At 38.5% G+C, this 16,482-nt stretch overlaps 1 protein-coding gene across 1 annotated transcript in view; it reads left to right on the forward strand.

The window, feature by feature from the left end:
- PLXDC2 (plexin domain containing 2) overlaps positions 1 to 16,482 on the forward strand; it is a 271,468-nt gene that overhangs the window by 209,560 nt on the left and 45,426 nt on the right. Inside the window, exons 7-9 of the mRNA XM_056336805.1 lie at positions 246 to 345; positions 9,753 to 9,848; positions 10,752 to 10,833. Of these exons, the coding sequence (XP_056192780.1) occupies positions 246 to 345; positions 9,753 to 9,848; positions 10,752 to 10,833 (278 nt within the window). The remainder of the gene's footprint in view (positions 1 to 245; positions 346 to 9,752; positions 9,849 to 10,751; positions 10,834 to 16,482) is intronic.

Below are 16,482 nucleotides of genomic sequence, written 5' to 3' on the forward strand. Positions count from 1 at the left end.
CACCTCTTAAATGTTGATGTGAATGTTGTTATATAAGAAGCAATGCAAACTGTTATAAAATAAAAATTATAAACAGTAATTTCAATCTTCAATAAACCTCTAGTCCTTTATGCTATATTCTATAAAACATTTATTCAGGACTTTTAATTTACACTGGTTAAATGTTAATTTTGGCAGTGCTGTTATTTTTAGTCTGATTTTTTTACTTCAATATTTCATGCATATCTTCCTGTTTTGTCTTCTAGATTCCTGTTGCTGTTTCACAGATAAGTTCAACCAACCACCCAGTGAAAGTAGGACTCTCAGATGCATTTGTGGTTGTGCACAGGATCCAGCAAATTCCCAGTATGTAGAATTGTAGTGGTGCTAATGGTTTGGAGGCTGACAAATGAGTATAAGCTGATTTCATCAAGGATGATTAGCTGCACAAATCACTTAACTAATTTCAGCTTGTTAATTCAAGTGTAATTTTATTTGCTTGATAATTCCCAATGTGGCTTTCTCTGTCATTGTTCTTCTGAGCTGATAAATTAAGTAAATAAAACTAAATGGCCAGCCAAATAATGTAAAGTTAAATTGTCAACCAGCATAATTTGGTATTCCATGAGATACTTCATCTGGAATATGTCTCCATATCCGTAATAGGGAAGAAGCAACCTGTTCAGAAAAATCATCTGTATCCAAAAAAAGAAGAACATCCAGGCTGGAAGTTCTTGAAACTTTACATTCTGAACTTGAAATTCATATATACGTTGTAGTGAGAGAAAAGAGAGGAGATGTTATTAAATAACATCTTGGGCTCATATAATTGCAGCAACAGTAATGCAGTAACATTTAATTTTTTCTGGCTTTAATTGTATTTTGTATGGCTTGACAAGAAATAAGTAGTAGGAAACCAAGTGTGATTTCCTTGATGCCTTGTTTTAACATACTCTGTACAGAACCCATTGAGATTGTTTAGCCATTAGAGAGTATGCTCACTTTCCAAGTCTGCTGGTTTTATTTACATGTTTGGAGCAAATTTACAAAGTTCGGGTTTTGATGTCCCCTAATAGCAGGGTGTAGATGAAAGAAGCTGTGCTTGAACCAGCCTCCTAGGACTGAGTCCAGGCATATTCTTCTAAAATGAAACCTGACAGAGGTATGGCACAGGTAGGGCTCATAAGGGCTGACCTGATCCAGCCCATCTCTAAGGTTGTCTGCAGATGGGGCTGACACTGGAGTTGCAGGTACCATTGCCTCTCAGCTTATCCCATCCCCTCATCACATTTAGTCGTTGATATGCAGGAGCATAAAGCGTGTAGATGTCTTGCCATGGGGAAGATGGAAAATTTCAGTACCATCTTGTACTTACTGTGTTGTGAACTCAGAGTAGTGTGAAGGAGGTTGGCATGCCCAGATTTCACTTAAGAGAGGCGTTCTTGGAAGAAACTTGTTTCTGAAGTATGATAAAGTAGTTGCGATGTGCCTATGGTTGCATGGATTGCTTTTGAGTGCTTAGGAACAAATGAATCTAGGCAACTGATTTCAGCAGTTCGAGTGATGTTTGTAAATGAATGATTTCAGTATTTCTGTGAGTCTTCAACTTCTAAGAGCTCCTGAAATTGATTCGGGTGGAAATTAGGTTGATTGACTTGTGCAAATGTTTTATCAGATCAGTCAGGTAGAAATTCATTCTAAGAGATACAAGTAGTATGCAGATCTTTTGGCATCAGCCTCCATCATCAAACAACACTAAAGGACTTATTCAGATTTACATATTTTGTATGTAAAATATATGGCATATGTGAGTCTTTATTCTAGTTTGAATGTTTCTTTCTGTAGCAATATTTCAGATAAGCAACTTGTTTTACGACCACTGCATAACATTGCTTTTGATGAATACACAGTTACTTACTAGTCTTCTGGGTTTAGTATTTCTGTAAACCTTTTTGTCACATGATACTTTCTCTTAAGTGAAGTGACTGCAATTACTAGAAAAGCTGTCTAGTGTTTCATCTTAAACTTAATCTTTTCATGAAGTTACATTAAGGAGTGGCAGATAAGAAGAATAAAATGTGGGTAAAGAGTCTAAAATGTGCAGAAACTGTTTTGATAGCATTATTTTGGTATTGCCGTATGTAATACGCTGCTTTTCTGCTTAATGACTGGTTCTGTGGTTGGTGGTAATTCGTAATTTTGCTGGTTTGCAGCTTACACTAGAGTTAGTATTAATCAAGGAAACCATCAGTTCATAGTAGATGTTGGTCCATAGAGAGCCAGTGTCAGATGCTCTTAAATTATGCATGTTCTTGCATTCTTGTTTTTCAGAGCTGTTAAATCAACCATGGCTCTAGTCAATTACTGAAAAAGCGATATGATAGAATTGTTGTATTACTTTATTTGTTAGCTTCTGAACACAAAAGAAGAATATAAATTGCTGGGGTTCTGTCCCAAAAGAAGGCAAAGTAGTACAGCTATTAGTTCTCACTTACCGCTTTAGCAAAGAGTTTTCCATCAAGAGAATCCAGTTCCCCTTTATGTTCTTGGCTAGTTATTAAAAAAAAAAAAAAAACCAAACTACAAAAAAAAGCCCAAAGAAACCTCTGACTACTGTTCCCTGTTTAAGTTTGGTCAGTTACCTTTGTATACATCTTTCCTTTGGAAAGGAAAGAGACATTAAGTGCAGCACAAACCTATTTGAACAAAAATACCCTCTCAGTTTTCAAAAACGTGGAATGTCTTTGGTGCAATCTGTATGCTCAGCATTCTAAAATTTCAGTCTAATAGCCCTAGTTCTACTGAAGGAATTTTGGAAGATTTAGAACTAACCATTTATCAGATTTTTTCAGATATACTGTCCAAAACACTAGTAATATCTTTTTTTGTACTTCTGAAAGGTGACTTCTAAAGCCAGGCAAACCTGTTTCATTCTGAGGAGAGAAAAACGTGCTTTTTGATCAGCTGTTTCATTTCAGAAGTGCATTTTAACAAGTGTTGAAAATCCTCTTGAAGATCCAAAAGCAAAAAGAAAGGATTTTCTGAACCTGCTGAAATGGAGGACTTTGAGAGTTTCATACCTATTTTTCTTAATGTGCTTCTACATATAAAGGCTTTGCAGTAACACCCCTTTTACCTGTGCCTAGAAGAATATATGTACCTACATTTTCTTCACCGTCTCTTTTAAGAGGTAGAGCACGGAGATGGGAGATTTTTGCCAGGTAGCTTTCTGCCTGTTTTCTAGATTTGATTTTTTTTTTTTCTTGACCTGCTACTACTGCTTATATATAGACAATGTCTTTGGGTTTGAGCCTTTTGTGGCTCTATTGCATCGATACAGATTGGCCACCATTTTATAGTTATATATATGTATAGATATGTATGACTGTATACACTCTGGAGGTGATTTGGAACAAATGGTAATGTCTGAAGGGAAACGAATTTTTGCTTGACACCAAGATTAGAAACAGAAGCCCTAAATTCTGAGATTTATATGGCAGCAAAATGGCAAACTAATTCCATCAATTAATTTCAGAGGAAAAGTTTCTGCTTCTTCTACATAACTCAAGTGAAGTGAGCTAGGCTCTGGACCTCTGCTTCTGATTTGTCCAATAAGTTAAAGGGACCACCCTGGTTTCTTCTTCTTCAGAATAGCTGATCACTTTTACATTTACTATTTTTCCTATTGTAACAGAGACACTAAGAATGTTTAATGGATATCTTCCAGTTAGACAACAGATGATGGTGAAAGCAAAGCTGGGAAATAGCTTTACATGTTCTTCCAGCAAGGCTTCTCTTCCTTTCTTCAGCATCTTCACTGCATCAGGAAACTTGTCCCTGTCCTGTTGCAACGACCTTCTCTTTCCTATTCCCTCTTTTGTTTTTTCTCAGACATCCTTGGCATTTTGTTCTTGGTCCTTTCAGTTTCATATGGTAGCCTTTGCTTTCCCTGCTGCAGACCCCCAAGATCTCTCTCTAATATCATGACCATATTTCTTCCCCTACATGTTTCCTTTCCTTCTGGGTTGCTACATTTCTCTCCTTTCTTTCAGTGCTCTTTTCTCTTTTGTCTTTCAATTAGCTTTTTATTATGCATGAAGAAGAAATGACAAAGCATTTCCTGCAACCCACTATTTTATTTTAGCAATGAAAAAGCCCACCAGTAAAGCTTGCACAGAATGTGCTTTGTTTTCCACGAGAGCATGAAATACACTGGTAAGATGAGAGTGCCAGATTCAGGGAGTCTATACAGAGTTATTAGTCTTGCACTTACAGATAATGGCAAGGCTTTTCTCCACAGTGAGGCATACTTCATGATCTTGGCCTCTACTGTATTATGTACAGCTCTTTTAGGAAATCCATACCTTGACAACCCAACATTTAATGACACCGAAATTACTCAACAACACTGTGTACAAAAATGAAATTGTAGCTGAGTTACATGTTAGTAATATTCCAGTTTCAGTGCAATTAGTGCCACTCTATATGTAGTGTAACTCAGGCATGTAATTGTGACAACTCTGCATGTTATAACTGTTTGCTGAAGTTTTCTCTTCGGTTTGTTTACTGCAGTGAGGCCCCTGAAAGAACCTTAGCATCACCTCCCTGAGGTGTAAAAGACAACGAGGAGTTTATGTTGTGATATTTATTGTATAAAGGTGCAGCACCATCTGGGAAATCACAAAGTCTAATTTGCTGCTGCTTTACTGGTAATGTTGTCATTTACCTTTGTGAAAAGTGATCCCCAAAGTTATTGCTCTAAATTCACAGTATTTATTCTCGCTTTCCACTAGTGTAACTAATTCCACAGAGTGAGAGTTCCTCCAGCCCTGCATGTTTGCTGGCCCAAAAGGGTTTAGCCGGGCAGCTGGGTTCCTTGGCACTAGGTACCAGATTCAGGAACAGTGAGGGAAAGAGGTGGGCATGCTTCCAATCTTTGGTGGCCTAACAGCACTTCAGGGACTGGTACAAGGTGATTAAGGTTTAAAATGTTCTTGTTTTAGCCAAAGCCTTAACTGGCCGTCGACCAATCTCAGAATTAGGCAGTTTGGTGCATGGTGGCTTAAGGGGTTCAAGCATGTTTCTCACACCTTGAGCCTGTACTAAGAGCAGCTCAGCTGGCATCAGGAATTGGAGTAAATCTGAAAGGACATGGGAGAGTTCCAAAGTAAGTGATGTCTGGTAGGCACAGAGCATTGATGTGGAACAATTTTTTCTACGTTGTTGATAAAGTGGTTATTTTCAGAGCCTACTTCAGTGGTTTGCTTATTCACAGAATATATGTCTTTGAGGTGCATCTTCCAGGTTTCAAAGGATCTTTTTAGTAACTTTTAAGAGAACAATAAAATTAATATAATTAGGGAATCTGAATTTTAATCTAGATTCAGATGTGTGTAACTGTCAACGACCAAGAACAGTGTGGTGGGGGGTTGATTACAGGCATGTTTGATCCCAATGTCAGTGCCTCAAGAATTAACTAGTTAATGTTGCTAAGTTTAGCGATATGAAGCAATTAAAGAAAGATTGCTTTGACATTCTGACTCCCTTACCTTTTGTGGTGATGGCAATCAGGCATACCAGGCTGGCAAAATATATATTTGCATGAAGGTTTTATTCAGCCAGTGATGCTAAACAAAGTTTCTATCAAGGAAAGCCTGTGGCTGTATAGCACAGCAGCTATGTCCCACCCCTCTGCATCCCTTATATTTTTTGCAAATTGCTTGCAGTTTGAGCTGGATATGTTGCATAAGTTGTCTGTGTCAAATTGACTTCTGCGTAATCAAATGCACCTCTTGCCATTTGTGTTTTCTCTATCAATGAGATTTAAAAATGAAAGTGCAGCTGTATGAATACATATGGCCTTGCTTAGCAGCTTTTACTGGATATATGGCCAGTCTCAATTCCCTACAAGTCTTTCACGGAGACAGATTTTTATTTGTGTGAGCACATAATTTAAAATTTGACTTCTCCAACATTTTTACTTTTATCTGGGTTGCAGGTTTTAGCTGAGGAACGCTGTATGAGGAAAAGTGATTATATGACGGAAAAGTACCAGAGATATTTTGCATCTGTTGGTTTATTACTAGCTACTGACCCTTCAGGTATTTTAGGAAGTCATTGGTGCTCTTCTGGCACTGCTCCATCTCCAGAGCATTCTCCCTACCTACTACATTTAGTAGTACAGATCTGGCAGTTCTGTTTCATAGAATATTTATATACCATTATTTAGTTTAATACTGTGATAAAATTACATAAAATGTTTTTTCGCACCAGAATCTTCCACATCTATAATTTACAGATCCAATCCATTGCTTAATCCCTTGAAAGGATTCTTTTGGTCGGCCTTCTGAACCCCCATGTTATCTCTCTAGGTCACTGAGGATGTACTTACTCAAGTAGCAGATGTTTTCTTCAGCTTTTTCTGCTGAAGTACCTTTGGCCTTGTCTTCAGAGATAGCACGTGTACATGCCACAGAAACAAACCAAAGAACTACTTTGGACTATGCTGTAAATTAAAACAAAAATAAAAAATAGTATCTGTTCTTCGAAAAAAAAATATTTGTTTGAAAAGTGTTTGAGATAGTCAGACCTACAGAAAAGTAAAATATTTTCATGACTAGGAGAAGAATACATACATATTTTCTGAAATTCAGAACGAGGAATGGTACTTCAAAGTATATGTACATGCAAAGAGTCCTTTTCCCTTCCTCCCTTCCCTGTTAGATGTGATGTAATGCCTCTTTTCAGCAAAACGCTTGCAGATGATGCTTAAATTTTTATCTGTTTCTATATCAAATGTTTTCACTAGTTCTTGTCAAGATAAGGTGCATACTGAAGTATGTGAGCTTATAAACTCTTTGTGATTCTGCACTTGTACTTGTGTCTAAAAGAGCTAAATAGTATGAGACAAAGAAGAAGTTCCACTTGAGTGAAAGGCAATGTGTGTCTTGGGTTGGAGCAGGAGTGTGTAGAGAGGTTGAGGGGGAAAGTGTCAGGGGAGAGTATTCATTTTTCTGTTTTTCCTGTTGAGTGTAGCTATTCTAGCCTGGCTTTTTTTAAGGGGTTACTGGCTAAGAATTCTCAATAGGGAGGAAAAAGTGCATTTTGAGAAGCTAAGCATGGTGTGTTTCAAGTCAGACTTTCAAAAGAATCTATACCTACATGTTTTTACAGCCTGGCCCGGCAGATAAATTTGAACACTTGTGTTTCCAACCACCTGCCTTCAAGTATATGCAAAGCTGTTAGAAGGTGACTATGCAAATACCACTCTGTATTTAGGTTTCTTACAGTAGATAGATCCCTCGTATGTAAACTCACCACCTGTGGTTGGCAGAGTCTTCTTTCTGAAGAAGAAAAGATCAAACCTGAGTCTCCCAGGTAGTGGGATTTAATGGTATAAACAGTCATGCTGAAATACACGAGTGGACGTTATTTTTTTAAATGACAGACTTAATTCTCTTATAATCAGTGTTTTTTATGAATTTCATGCACTGGGTGCAATAAAAGTGCCTGTGGACCCAACACACTGATTCTTACTGGATTTTTGGAAAGCCAGAAGCTCTGTATTTCTTGTCAGCCCTGTGAGGAGTCTGTTAGGAAAGGTTCAGAGTAAACAGGATTATAGCATACCAGCCTGTACCACTAGTGATGAAATGAAATGGAGTTCAATTAAAGTGTCAGCACCCACCATTTTATTTTATGTATTAATTTGCTTATTTTTTTGGACAGAAGGATAAAGATTTCTGTGGAAACAAATGAAAGCCTTCAGCATTGGCAGGAGCTCATTTCAAACACATTTCCTGATCACTGAGATTTGGCATGTGTTCTTATGGAACTTACCAGCCTAGGAGCATAAACCTCTCACTGCTGGCAAGAGATTTTCCTGACTTCAGCACAAGATTGGCCTTGTCTTGAAAACCCTTCCTGTCCAGTGGGTTTGAAGGAAATGGCTAAAGCATTTGCTGGGGTAAACATCTGGCACATGCCTGTATCTGGCTTTTAACTAGTTGAAGTGACTTTGTAGGTAAAACATAAAACTAGCTCATACTGAAAGAGAAATCTGCTATCAGGAGAGGTGAAGCCATAGCAAAGTCAGCTTCAAATAAATGACAAAGGTGCTGATTTGGAGCTAAATAGAAATATTATTTTCTGAAAGCTAGACACTGGCTGCCTGTGCCTGAGAGCTTAGTCAGTGAGAGAGGGCAAAGAAGCTGCTTCCCCCACAGCGACCCTGGCTGAAGCAGGAGAGAGTTATCCTACACATGACACTCTGCTTCTGCCTCCCCATTCCTCCTCAGATTCACGTCTATTCCAACAGACACCAAGAGCCAGACGGTTATTTTCTGTGTGGTGTATGGGGTATTCACACAGCTGTACTTATAGAGGTTGGCCATCCTGCTTTTCTTAGAAGGCCTTGTCCACTTGAACTGAGAGGCACCTTAGCCACAACATACACTGCTGCACTTTCTCTCTTCCCTTAAAAATTAGTATTTACTGCTTTATTGATTTTACTTAAGGTTCTGTTTTCTGTCTGAAAAACTCCTACAACATCCTGTCAAACAAGAGATTGCAAAAAACACTTTGGATTTGATGCTGTGTGATTGCTTAACAGCTGGGGAGCCCACGTGAGCCCACTTCAAGCTGCAGAAACACAACGCTTATACCAAGCAACAAGGTGTACCCTAATCCATACAGGGCTGGCAACACAGAAGACTACTGAAGATAAGAGTTTGTGGCTGTCTACAATTCCTTTTCTTCTGTTGCATGTAGACTCAGACCAGCCATTGACCCTCATAGTAACCTTTGCATGTCACTCTTTATTCCTGCCTGGAATGATTCCACAGGGTCAGTGATTGTATTTAGCATTGATTTCAATTAGTTTAGCAGACCTTCAAAAAAGGACATAAATTTGAATCCAGTGCACCAGAAAATCATCACTATTGTGTCAGATTGGCCATATAGGCTGTAGTTTTAGTTTGCAAATGTACAAGCTTACCAGTCTGCATTGCAGCTGTGCACTTAAAATCTGGGATATTCAAAATACATGACAGGATATTGATCTGGAAACAAAGAATTTTGTGATTTTTTATTATTTTTTTTCCCCACTTATCTTGTGCTTAGGTCTGTGAGTTCAAAGCCAATAAGAACAGTGCATTGACTATGTTGAATTTCTGCTGTGAGAAACTTAGGTGCAGTCAGCTTGTGTAAAGATTATGCATCACATTGGCTGTTTAGGAGGGCTTGTCTTCTTTAATATAATGTTATAATACGAAAAAATGTTCTAATGCATTTAGATGTGAGCTAGCTTGTAGCTAACAAATTTGATTAAGCAATGAAATAAGTTTTGTTTGCACATCTTGACAAGAACTGACAAAGTGAGCAAATAAAGCATTTCTCTCAAGCCTGTAAGCTGAGAAATGTCTTAGGAAAGCAAGTATCTGAAATAGACTCTAAAATGTCTGGCAGTATACTCTCTAGAATTTCTGTCTAAATGAATGACTAAGATGCTTGAGAGCACACTTAGTGTTTTCATAATCCTTTACCAGGAACAGGTGCCTATTCTGTCCGCTCTGATGATTTATCAAGTGAAAAATGATCAATATATCTATATGTGTTCCTTCATAATGTCTAAAATTAAAAATGTTCTTGAGGAAAACTTGTGCCATGTATACACCTAAGGAGCAATGAGTAATCATTACAACCACTCTTTTTCACAATCTACAGACTGCAAAATAGTAAAATGTGAAAATATTTTTATTTTTCTTTCCTGGTAGATGTCCGTAGAAGAACAATTTATGAGTACCACAGGGTGGAGCTACAAATGTCAAAGATTACCAATCTCTCAGCTGTTGAAATGATACCTCTTCCAAGTAAGTAAAACATAACGTGGACAGGAGCCAGATCTGGGAAGGACACCCCCACTGCCCTCCCAGTAACACACACCCAATTTTAAATATTTTGTTTCATCTGTGAACTTGGAATCACAGACAGATTCATTTACCCTCTCAGATTTATTCCCAAGATGGATGATGCATTATCCAGTGCATCTTCATGTATCTCGAGTTAGTTTATAGGTATATAACTCCCAGCAGGTTTTGAATGAAATTTGTGCCAAATCATTTTTTTTAGAAGAATTATTATATTGACTTTAAATTTGGTTCCTCAAGAAAAAAGAACAGTTTTCATGCTTGCAAGGCAAACACAAATTCTTTTGTGTGCTGTGCATCACATTGCAAAGAATATTCCCAAACACATTTTGCAGTTCATCTGCCTCTTTTGTCCAAGGTAAAACTACATTGTATAGAAATCTCTGGGTTTAACTGCCAGCTGTACTACTGTGAAAAAAATGGAAACAGCTATTTTTCTTTTTTTTAATCTAATTGTAGTTCTTGCACACTTTCCTGCCAGTCATATTATCTGCTTGTGTCTGAATGTTAGCAACACCAAGGAAAGTGGAGCCAGGGAAGAAGGAGATTTAAGGAAATATTTAGTATTTGACAAAAAGGTAAAGATTTAGCAATGCAACTCAATGAACAAATGTAGAAGTCGGAATACATATAAAAATGGAATCCTACAGATAAAATACACCTTTACGCATACAGTTGTGCAGTGCATTGTAATAGACTGGTTTTATTACCTTATTTTGGGCATGTGAACCTGCTGAGTCCCTAAATATATATACATGTATTATCAGAAGATGTATCCTTTTGTGCTTTTTATGAGAATTATGTGTGACACTAATGTAATAATTTGTGTGTTTGTTTATGTCCCAGCTTGTCTCCAGTTTACCAGCTGTGGTCCCTGTGTCACTGCCCAGATTGGATTCAACTGCAGCTGGTGCAGTAAACTCCAAAGGTAAAGAGAAGGATTTTTTTCTTTTTTTTGCATGGCCATACAGCTGTGCTCAAAGGATATCCAATAACATTGCCTAAAGGTTATTCAGCATAAAGGGTTGCTATATTTAGGTCTTACATACACCACATGTCAGGTGTGATCACTAGCAACACATCATTGTACCATTTCACTTCAGCAAAGAAAACAGGCAAGAATAGTCAATATAGTTGTTTTGGGAGTTAAACCTTTTTTCCTATTTCCTCAACCCTACTTTAAAATCCTCTTGAAGGAGAACAAGGAGTAGAAATCATAACAGAAGTCACATTTTCTCCCTGTATCCCTAGCTTCATCAAAAATAGCTTAACCACAGAGAGGCAGAGTGGTAATGTAACTGTAAAGACATACTTGTACTCATTACAGTAGGGAAACCGACACATCCAAAGAGTCAATACTTAGTGGGAAAGTTGGGTCTCCTCAACCTCTCTGTGCCACGTTGATGAGGACAGTCAAGTCAATAGCAGGAGCGATTTAGAGTCTGTGGAGCAGCTGGAGCATAGACAGCAAAATGGAAACTTTGCAGCTGTAGCTTTTCCAAAAAGTTCTTCACTCACTGACCTTCACTGACCTTCATAACAAGCATTTATTTAACACCAGTTCTCTGATACAAAATGCAGTATCATAATGGGTATTCATTGTTGTTGTGTTTTTCAACCCTGGTGATTAGGTTCAGAAATGCTATGTATAAAATGGATGCATAATTAAAGGTGGGAAGGCTATTAGCATTCTAAAATAGTGCTATAATTTGAACTGGTAAAGAACTGATAAATAGCTGGAGAACGTGGTATGGAATTAGGAACTTGGGGTCACTTTTATTGTTTTCTTAAGCTTCGACTCCTGTAACAAGTCATTTGAAAAGTCACTGTTCTCAGTTTGTTTTGCAAAAGCCTCTTTTTAGTGGAATTAGAGCTAAATGAAATCATGGCACAGGAAACAAATCAAGCATCTTCAAGAGTTAGGATACCTGTAGAAAACTGTTCCAAGCAAGCATGAACAGATCTTGCTTGCTGTAGCCAATTTCTTGCTTTCAAGCATTCCTTGATTCTCCTTCCATTAACAAATGTTGTAGCACTGAGTTTCTGTTGGCACTGGTTTGAGCAAGTTCTGTTGCTTTGCGGCCAGTGTTCTCATTTCTGTTTGCATAAACTCAGTTGTATGGTAAAGTTCAGACTTCTTAGGGAGAACAGGCAAGCCATGAGATCCTTTGTGGTTTTCTGTAGTTTATGAATAACTGAGTTTTCTGGAATTGCTGGAAAATCTTTTTCACTCACTGAGGCACAAATTCACTCTGGAGGACTAAAAGAGTTTTGTCCTTCACCTTTATCAGGAAGTCACACCAGGCATGTAGCGGCACTGTGTTCCCTTCCACATACTTCGGTGAATTTGTGGCTGCCCCTTCACAACTGGCAAGGTGTAATTTACTGCTGAAAAATATACAGTCTCAACACACCTGTCTCTAGTCAATTTTTTTTGGAAAAAAATCTTGCTTTTTACTTTGCCTGTGAAGATTACACTGCAAAGATAAACCTACTGTGAGGCAGTCCTGTTTCCCAAAAACAGCTGGCTCCATGCTGCAGCATGATTGTGCCTTTGACAAGCTGCAGAAGATAGACTGAACAGTTTTATTGCTGTTAATTAGCCCATTACTGCCAGTAGTGAGACTGTCATTTCATGCAGCCTGTGTTTGGACATTGTTTGACTAGCAGCAAAAGCAGGCGCTGAAGTCAGTTCCTTAAAAAAAGGATGGATCCAGAAAAGCAAACTAAGATTTTGCCTCTACATGGGAATTTCAGTAGTTTGAAAACAGTCATACCACCCAATTTGCATCTATAAAGAGAGTGATATTCAGCCAATATGAATATAAATATGAGTGATATTCAGGTTTAAACAAATGGAGAAGTGTGTATAGAATCATAAAATAGTTCAGAGTGGAAGGATGCACTAGAGGTCATCTAGTCTAGCCTCCCACTCAAAACAAGGCCAGCTGTGAGATCAGATCAGTTTGTTCATTACTTTGTTCAGCTGGGTCTTGAAAATCTCTGAAGCTACGGTCCAGTCCCTTGAACATCTTAATTTTATACTAGATTTTACACCTTATTTTTTAAATTGTTATGTCCTCTGGAAACATGGCTTTGGTGATGATGTCTGCCTCAGGTCCCATTGCCTTTCTTGCCTGCTGGCTTCCAGCTTCTGAAGTGAGTGGCTTATTTCAACTAATTCAGTTCTACAAAGAAACAGATCTGAAATAATGATTGGGTAGATGTTTTGTGAAAAGAGGCAACTTGCTTTCCAAAATGTGAAGACTGAGCATTTACTTAGCTAGGGTAAATTACACTGCAGGATCGTTGTGATCAGGACTCATTCTTGTGTCAACTTTGACAATTTTCTGCTGCCTACCAGTTTCTGGATACTCTTGCCTGCCTTCTAGTTGAGTGCCTCTCTTCTTTTACCTCACTGTTCCTCAGCGTGTGTATTCATTTTAGGGAGATACAGAAAAAGCCTTATACCATTCTCAGTGGAGATGTCTGGATCACAGGAGAGTACCATCATTTACTTCAGTACCACATTGTGGTTCTGCTCCCCTCAAAAATAAATTCTCTGTATTAATATGTTCTTTTTGCATGTGATAAAAAAGTACTTTCTCAACAAGAAAATCTAACTTTCCTGGTTAAAAGTCATAAAGGATAGAAAGTTGTGTGTTCTTTCATCACAGTGCTCCACCTTTTTTTGTGTCACTGCTCTTTAGTCACCAGCCTTGTAAACCAACCTGACTTTTATCTCCTGTCATGATATGCATTGCTCTGCTGCAGCAGAATAAAATCTGCTTGGAAAAAACAAGTGTAAAGCATTACATGAAGTATTAACTTAGACATTTCAGCAGTGCCTAGAGTACAAAGAAAATTAATATTTACAGTCCACTTTCAATGAGTGCTCATAGGGGTTTTTGAAGTAAGCAGGAGCTTAGGAATGCCCGAGTAGTGCTTCTGGGTTGCAAAGATGGCTGGACACACTAGTCCAGGAGGTGAGAATCCAAAACATGTCTCTCTTGGCTGTGGACAAAGCCCAGGGTGGGGAGGCAATTAGCCTTTGGTGCAAAAGCCTGAAGAAGACTTTGAACTTGATAGTGACAGGTTTCCAGTGTGGCAATAATCTACCAGCCAATCTAGTGCTCTGATTTCTGCAGAGGGAGGATGCCCGTTTGCTAGTAAGGAGACTGTTAGGGAGCAATGAGGGTCAGATAAGACTGTAACAAACATTCATGTTCCTCCTTTGGTGCCGCAGTAGCACTTTGGTACTTTGGTACTCTGGTACTCTAAAGTGAGATCTCCCAGAGCAGAAAGACTTCCATGTGGGTAACGAGCAAACATGTATCCAGTAGGAAACAAAACTCTATGCCAATTCTCCAACCTTTTTATCTCAAGAAGTTATGACCCCATTTAGCCAGAGCAACATTACTACCAGGAACAGCATCTTGTATATTTTTTTTCCTTGCATAAAATTTAAACCATATACTGAATCATTTACACAACAAAGTACAGTTGTTGGAAAAACATACATTTTATGTGAAACCTGTAACTGCACAAGGAAAATTGACCAACAGAGCCATTGCAGAATAACTGTACTCCCCCATGTGGGCAATCTGTGTTGGAATGAAAGTAACTTTATTCTACAACAGTGGGTTGTTTCCTACCTGTTACTTCAGCCCAGCTGCTGTGCAAACTCTGCATTCCTGGGAGAGGCAGGTTCTTCTTACAGGTGATTCAGTGCAAAATCTTCTATTCCTGTCACTGTCTACAAGCTTAAATCACAGTTTCCCTTTTCATAAGGGATCATCAAACTATCCACTCTGAAATCCAATATGACGTATGTCATACAGTTTCGTCATGACTAAAGCAAAGGCACATCATTTTCTTTTGACTTGAGCAGATGGAGGATCCCCCTAGGAGCTAATATTTTTTTTTTAACTATGTATGTTTCATAACTGTTCCACAAGTAAAAGGGACTAACTATAAATAATGTAAGTTAAGATGGTATCATAGCTTTCTCCTACACAAGGATCTCTGTCTCTAAAATGACAAAAACACTGAGCATCTGTCTCATAGTAGTCACCTGTGGCTGAAACTTGGATTATTTGCTCTTCATTATCTTTGACTTCCCAGCATGTAAAAGCTGGAAGAATTCATTAAAGTTAGATCTGTTTATATCATTTTGTCATGCTTCTGATGTTTATATACTCTAGGCACTTGGTATAGCCTGCATGTTAGAGATGCCATTTTCTAGGAAAGTTTTTGGAAGCTTTAAGGCAACTTTGCTGTTATTTTATAGGTTCAATTTGTACAACTTGCTCACATTACTGAAATAGCAATTTCCCTTGGAAATATTTGGAGTTAATTGCCCAAGAAATAAATTGTTTATTAACTTTAGAAGAGTTGGCACTGAAATAGAATGGAATTATGATGCTTAAATCATCAAGGAATTTTTAAAAGCCACCTTTATACAAAGTTTTGAAAAGATTTATGTTCAGATTCTGTCAATATTGATGTTTTTGTTTTGATGAACTTCAGGAAAGTCTCAGATTTCAGCAGTGAACTGATAGTGATATTTCCATGAGTTCAGAAATAAGCAGGCAAAGAGCAGTCTTTCAGTCTGTGTATGCTGGAGACTTGGGTTTTGAATGTGTCTCATGCTTTACTTTGTTAACACAGGATAAAAGTGTCTCTCAATCCTTGCAGCATCCTTCAGGTTTAGTGTAGTACTAGCATCCCCACACTGGAGATAGGGAACTGTAGTCCTGAAGGGCTAAGGGCAGTAGTTGCAAGCAATTTAGATGATAGTTTTATTCAGCTGTCACTGTTGGTACCTATATTGAAATTTTAAATCCACAAAACTGGCTGCCTTATGCCAAGGGCACCCAAAAGCCCTAACAGCTGGATCCACAAGGGTGTTTTGCTGGCTAGTCAGCACTTAGGTTATCAAGGGAAGTTATGCAGAATAGGAGGGCAGTACTAAAAGTACTTTTCACCAAACTCTTAAATATCTAAGACCACAAAGGTCCCTAGGGCTCAAACACTGAAGAAATACGTACAGCTGACTGAGTCTAAGCAGGGCTCAGCAGGGAAGTCCCTGAGCCCCATGAAACTCCTTTACTCATGTATGACACTGCCCTTTACACAACAGTCTCATAATGATCAGAGAATGCCCTGAGGCGGGGTGAGGGGAGTGTTGTCCTCTGAACCCATCACATCCTGAAGGGTGACCTATTAGATGTCAAGGTTCTTACGCCTGAGCACTGAAACTCATACCCCCTTGGCATGGATCCAGCTCACAGCAGCTCCACTACCCACAGAGTAGTGGCTGCCTGGAGACTTGGGGTCAGCTCCTGCCACTGCTGACCAGGCAGCCCTGCTGGGGGCTTTGCCAGGTCTGCAAGGGAAAAGAGACTGAGCTTTGGGAGTCCAGTTCACAATAAAATCTTGCCCACGTTAAGTGATTAAATGCACTTTTATCCTTGAGAGTCTCTGTTTTCCAGACTATGCATTGAATACTCTGGTTTGAAATCATACAATCTTACAAGTTTATGGTATTGACCCATGGAGTGCAAACACCCAGTTT

This window comes from Falco biarmicus, chromosome 4 (assembly GCF_023638135.1).
Source record: "Falco biarmicus isolate bFalBia1 chromosome 4, bFalBia1.pri, whole genome shotgun sequence".
NCBI classification, from domain to species: domain Eukaryota; kingdom Metazoa; phylum Chordata; class Aves; order Falconiformes; family Falconidae; genus Falco; species Falco biarmicus.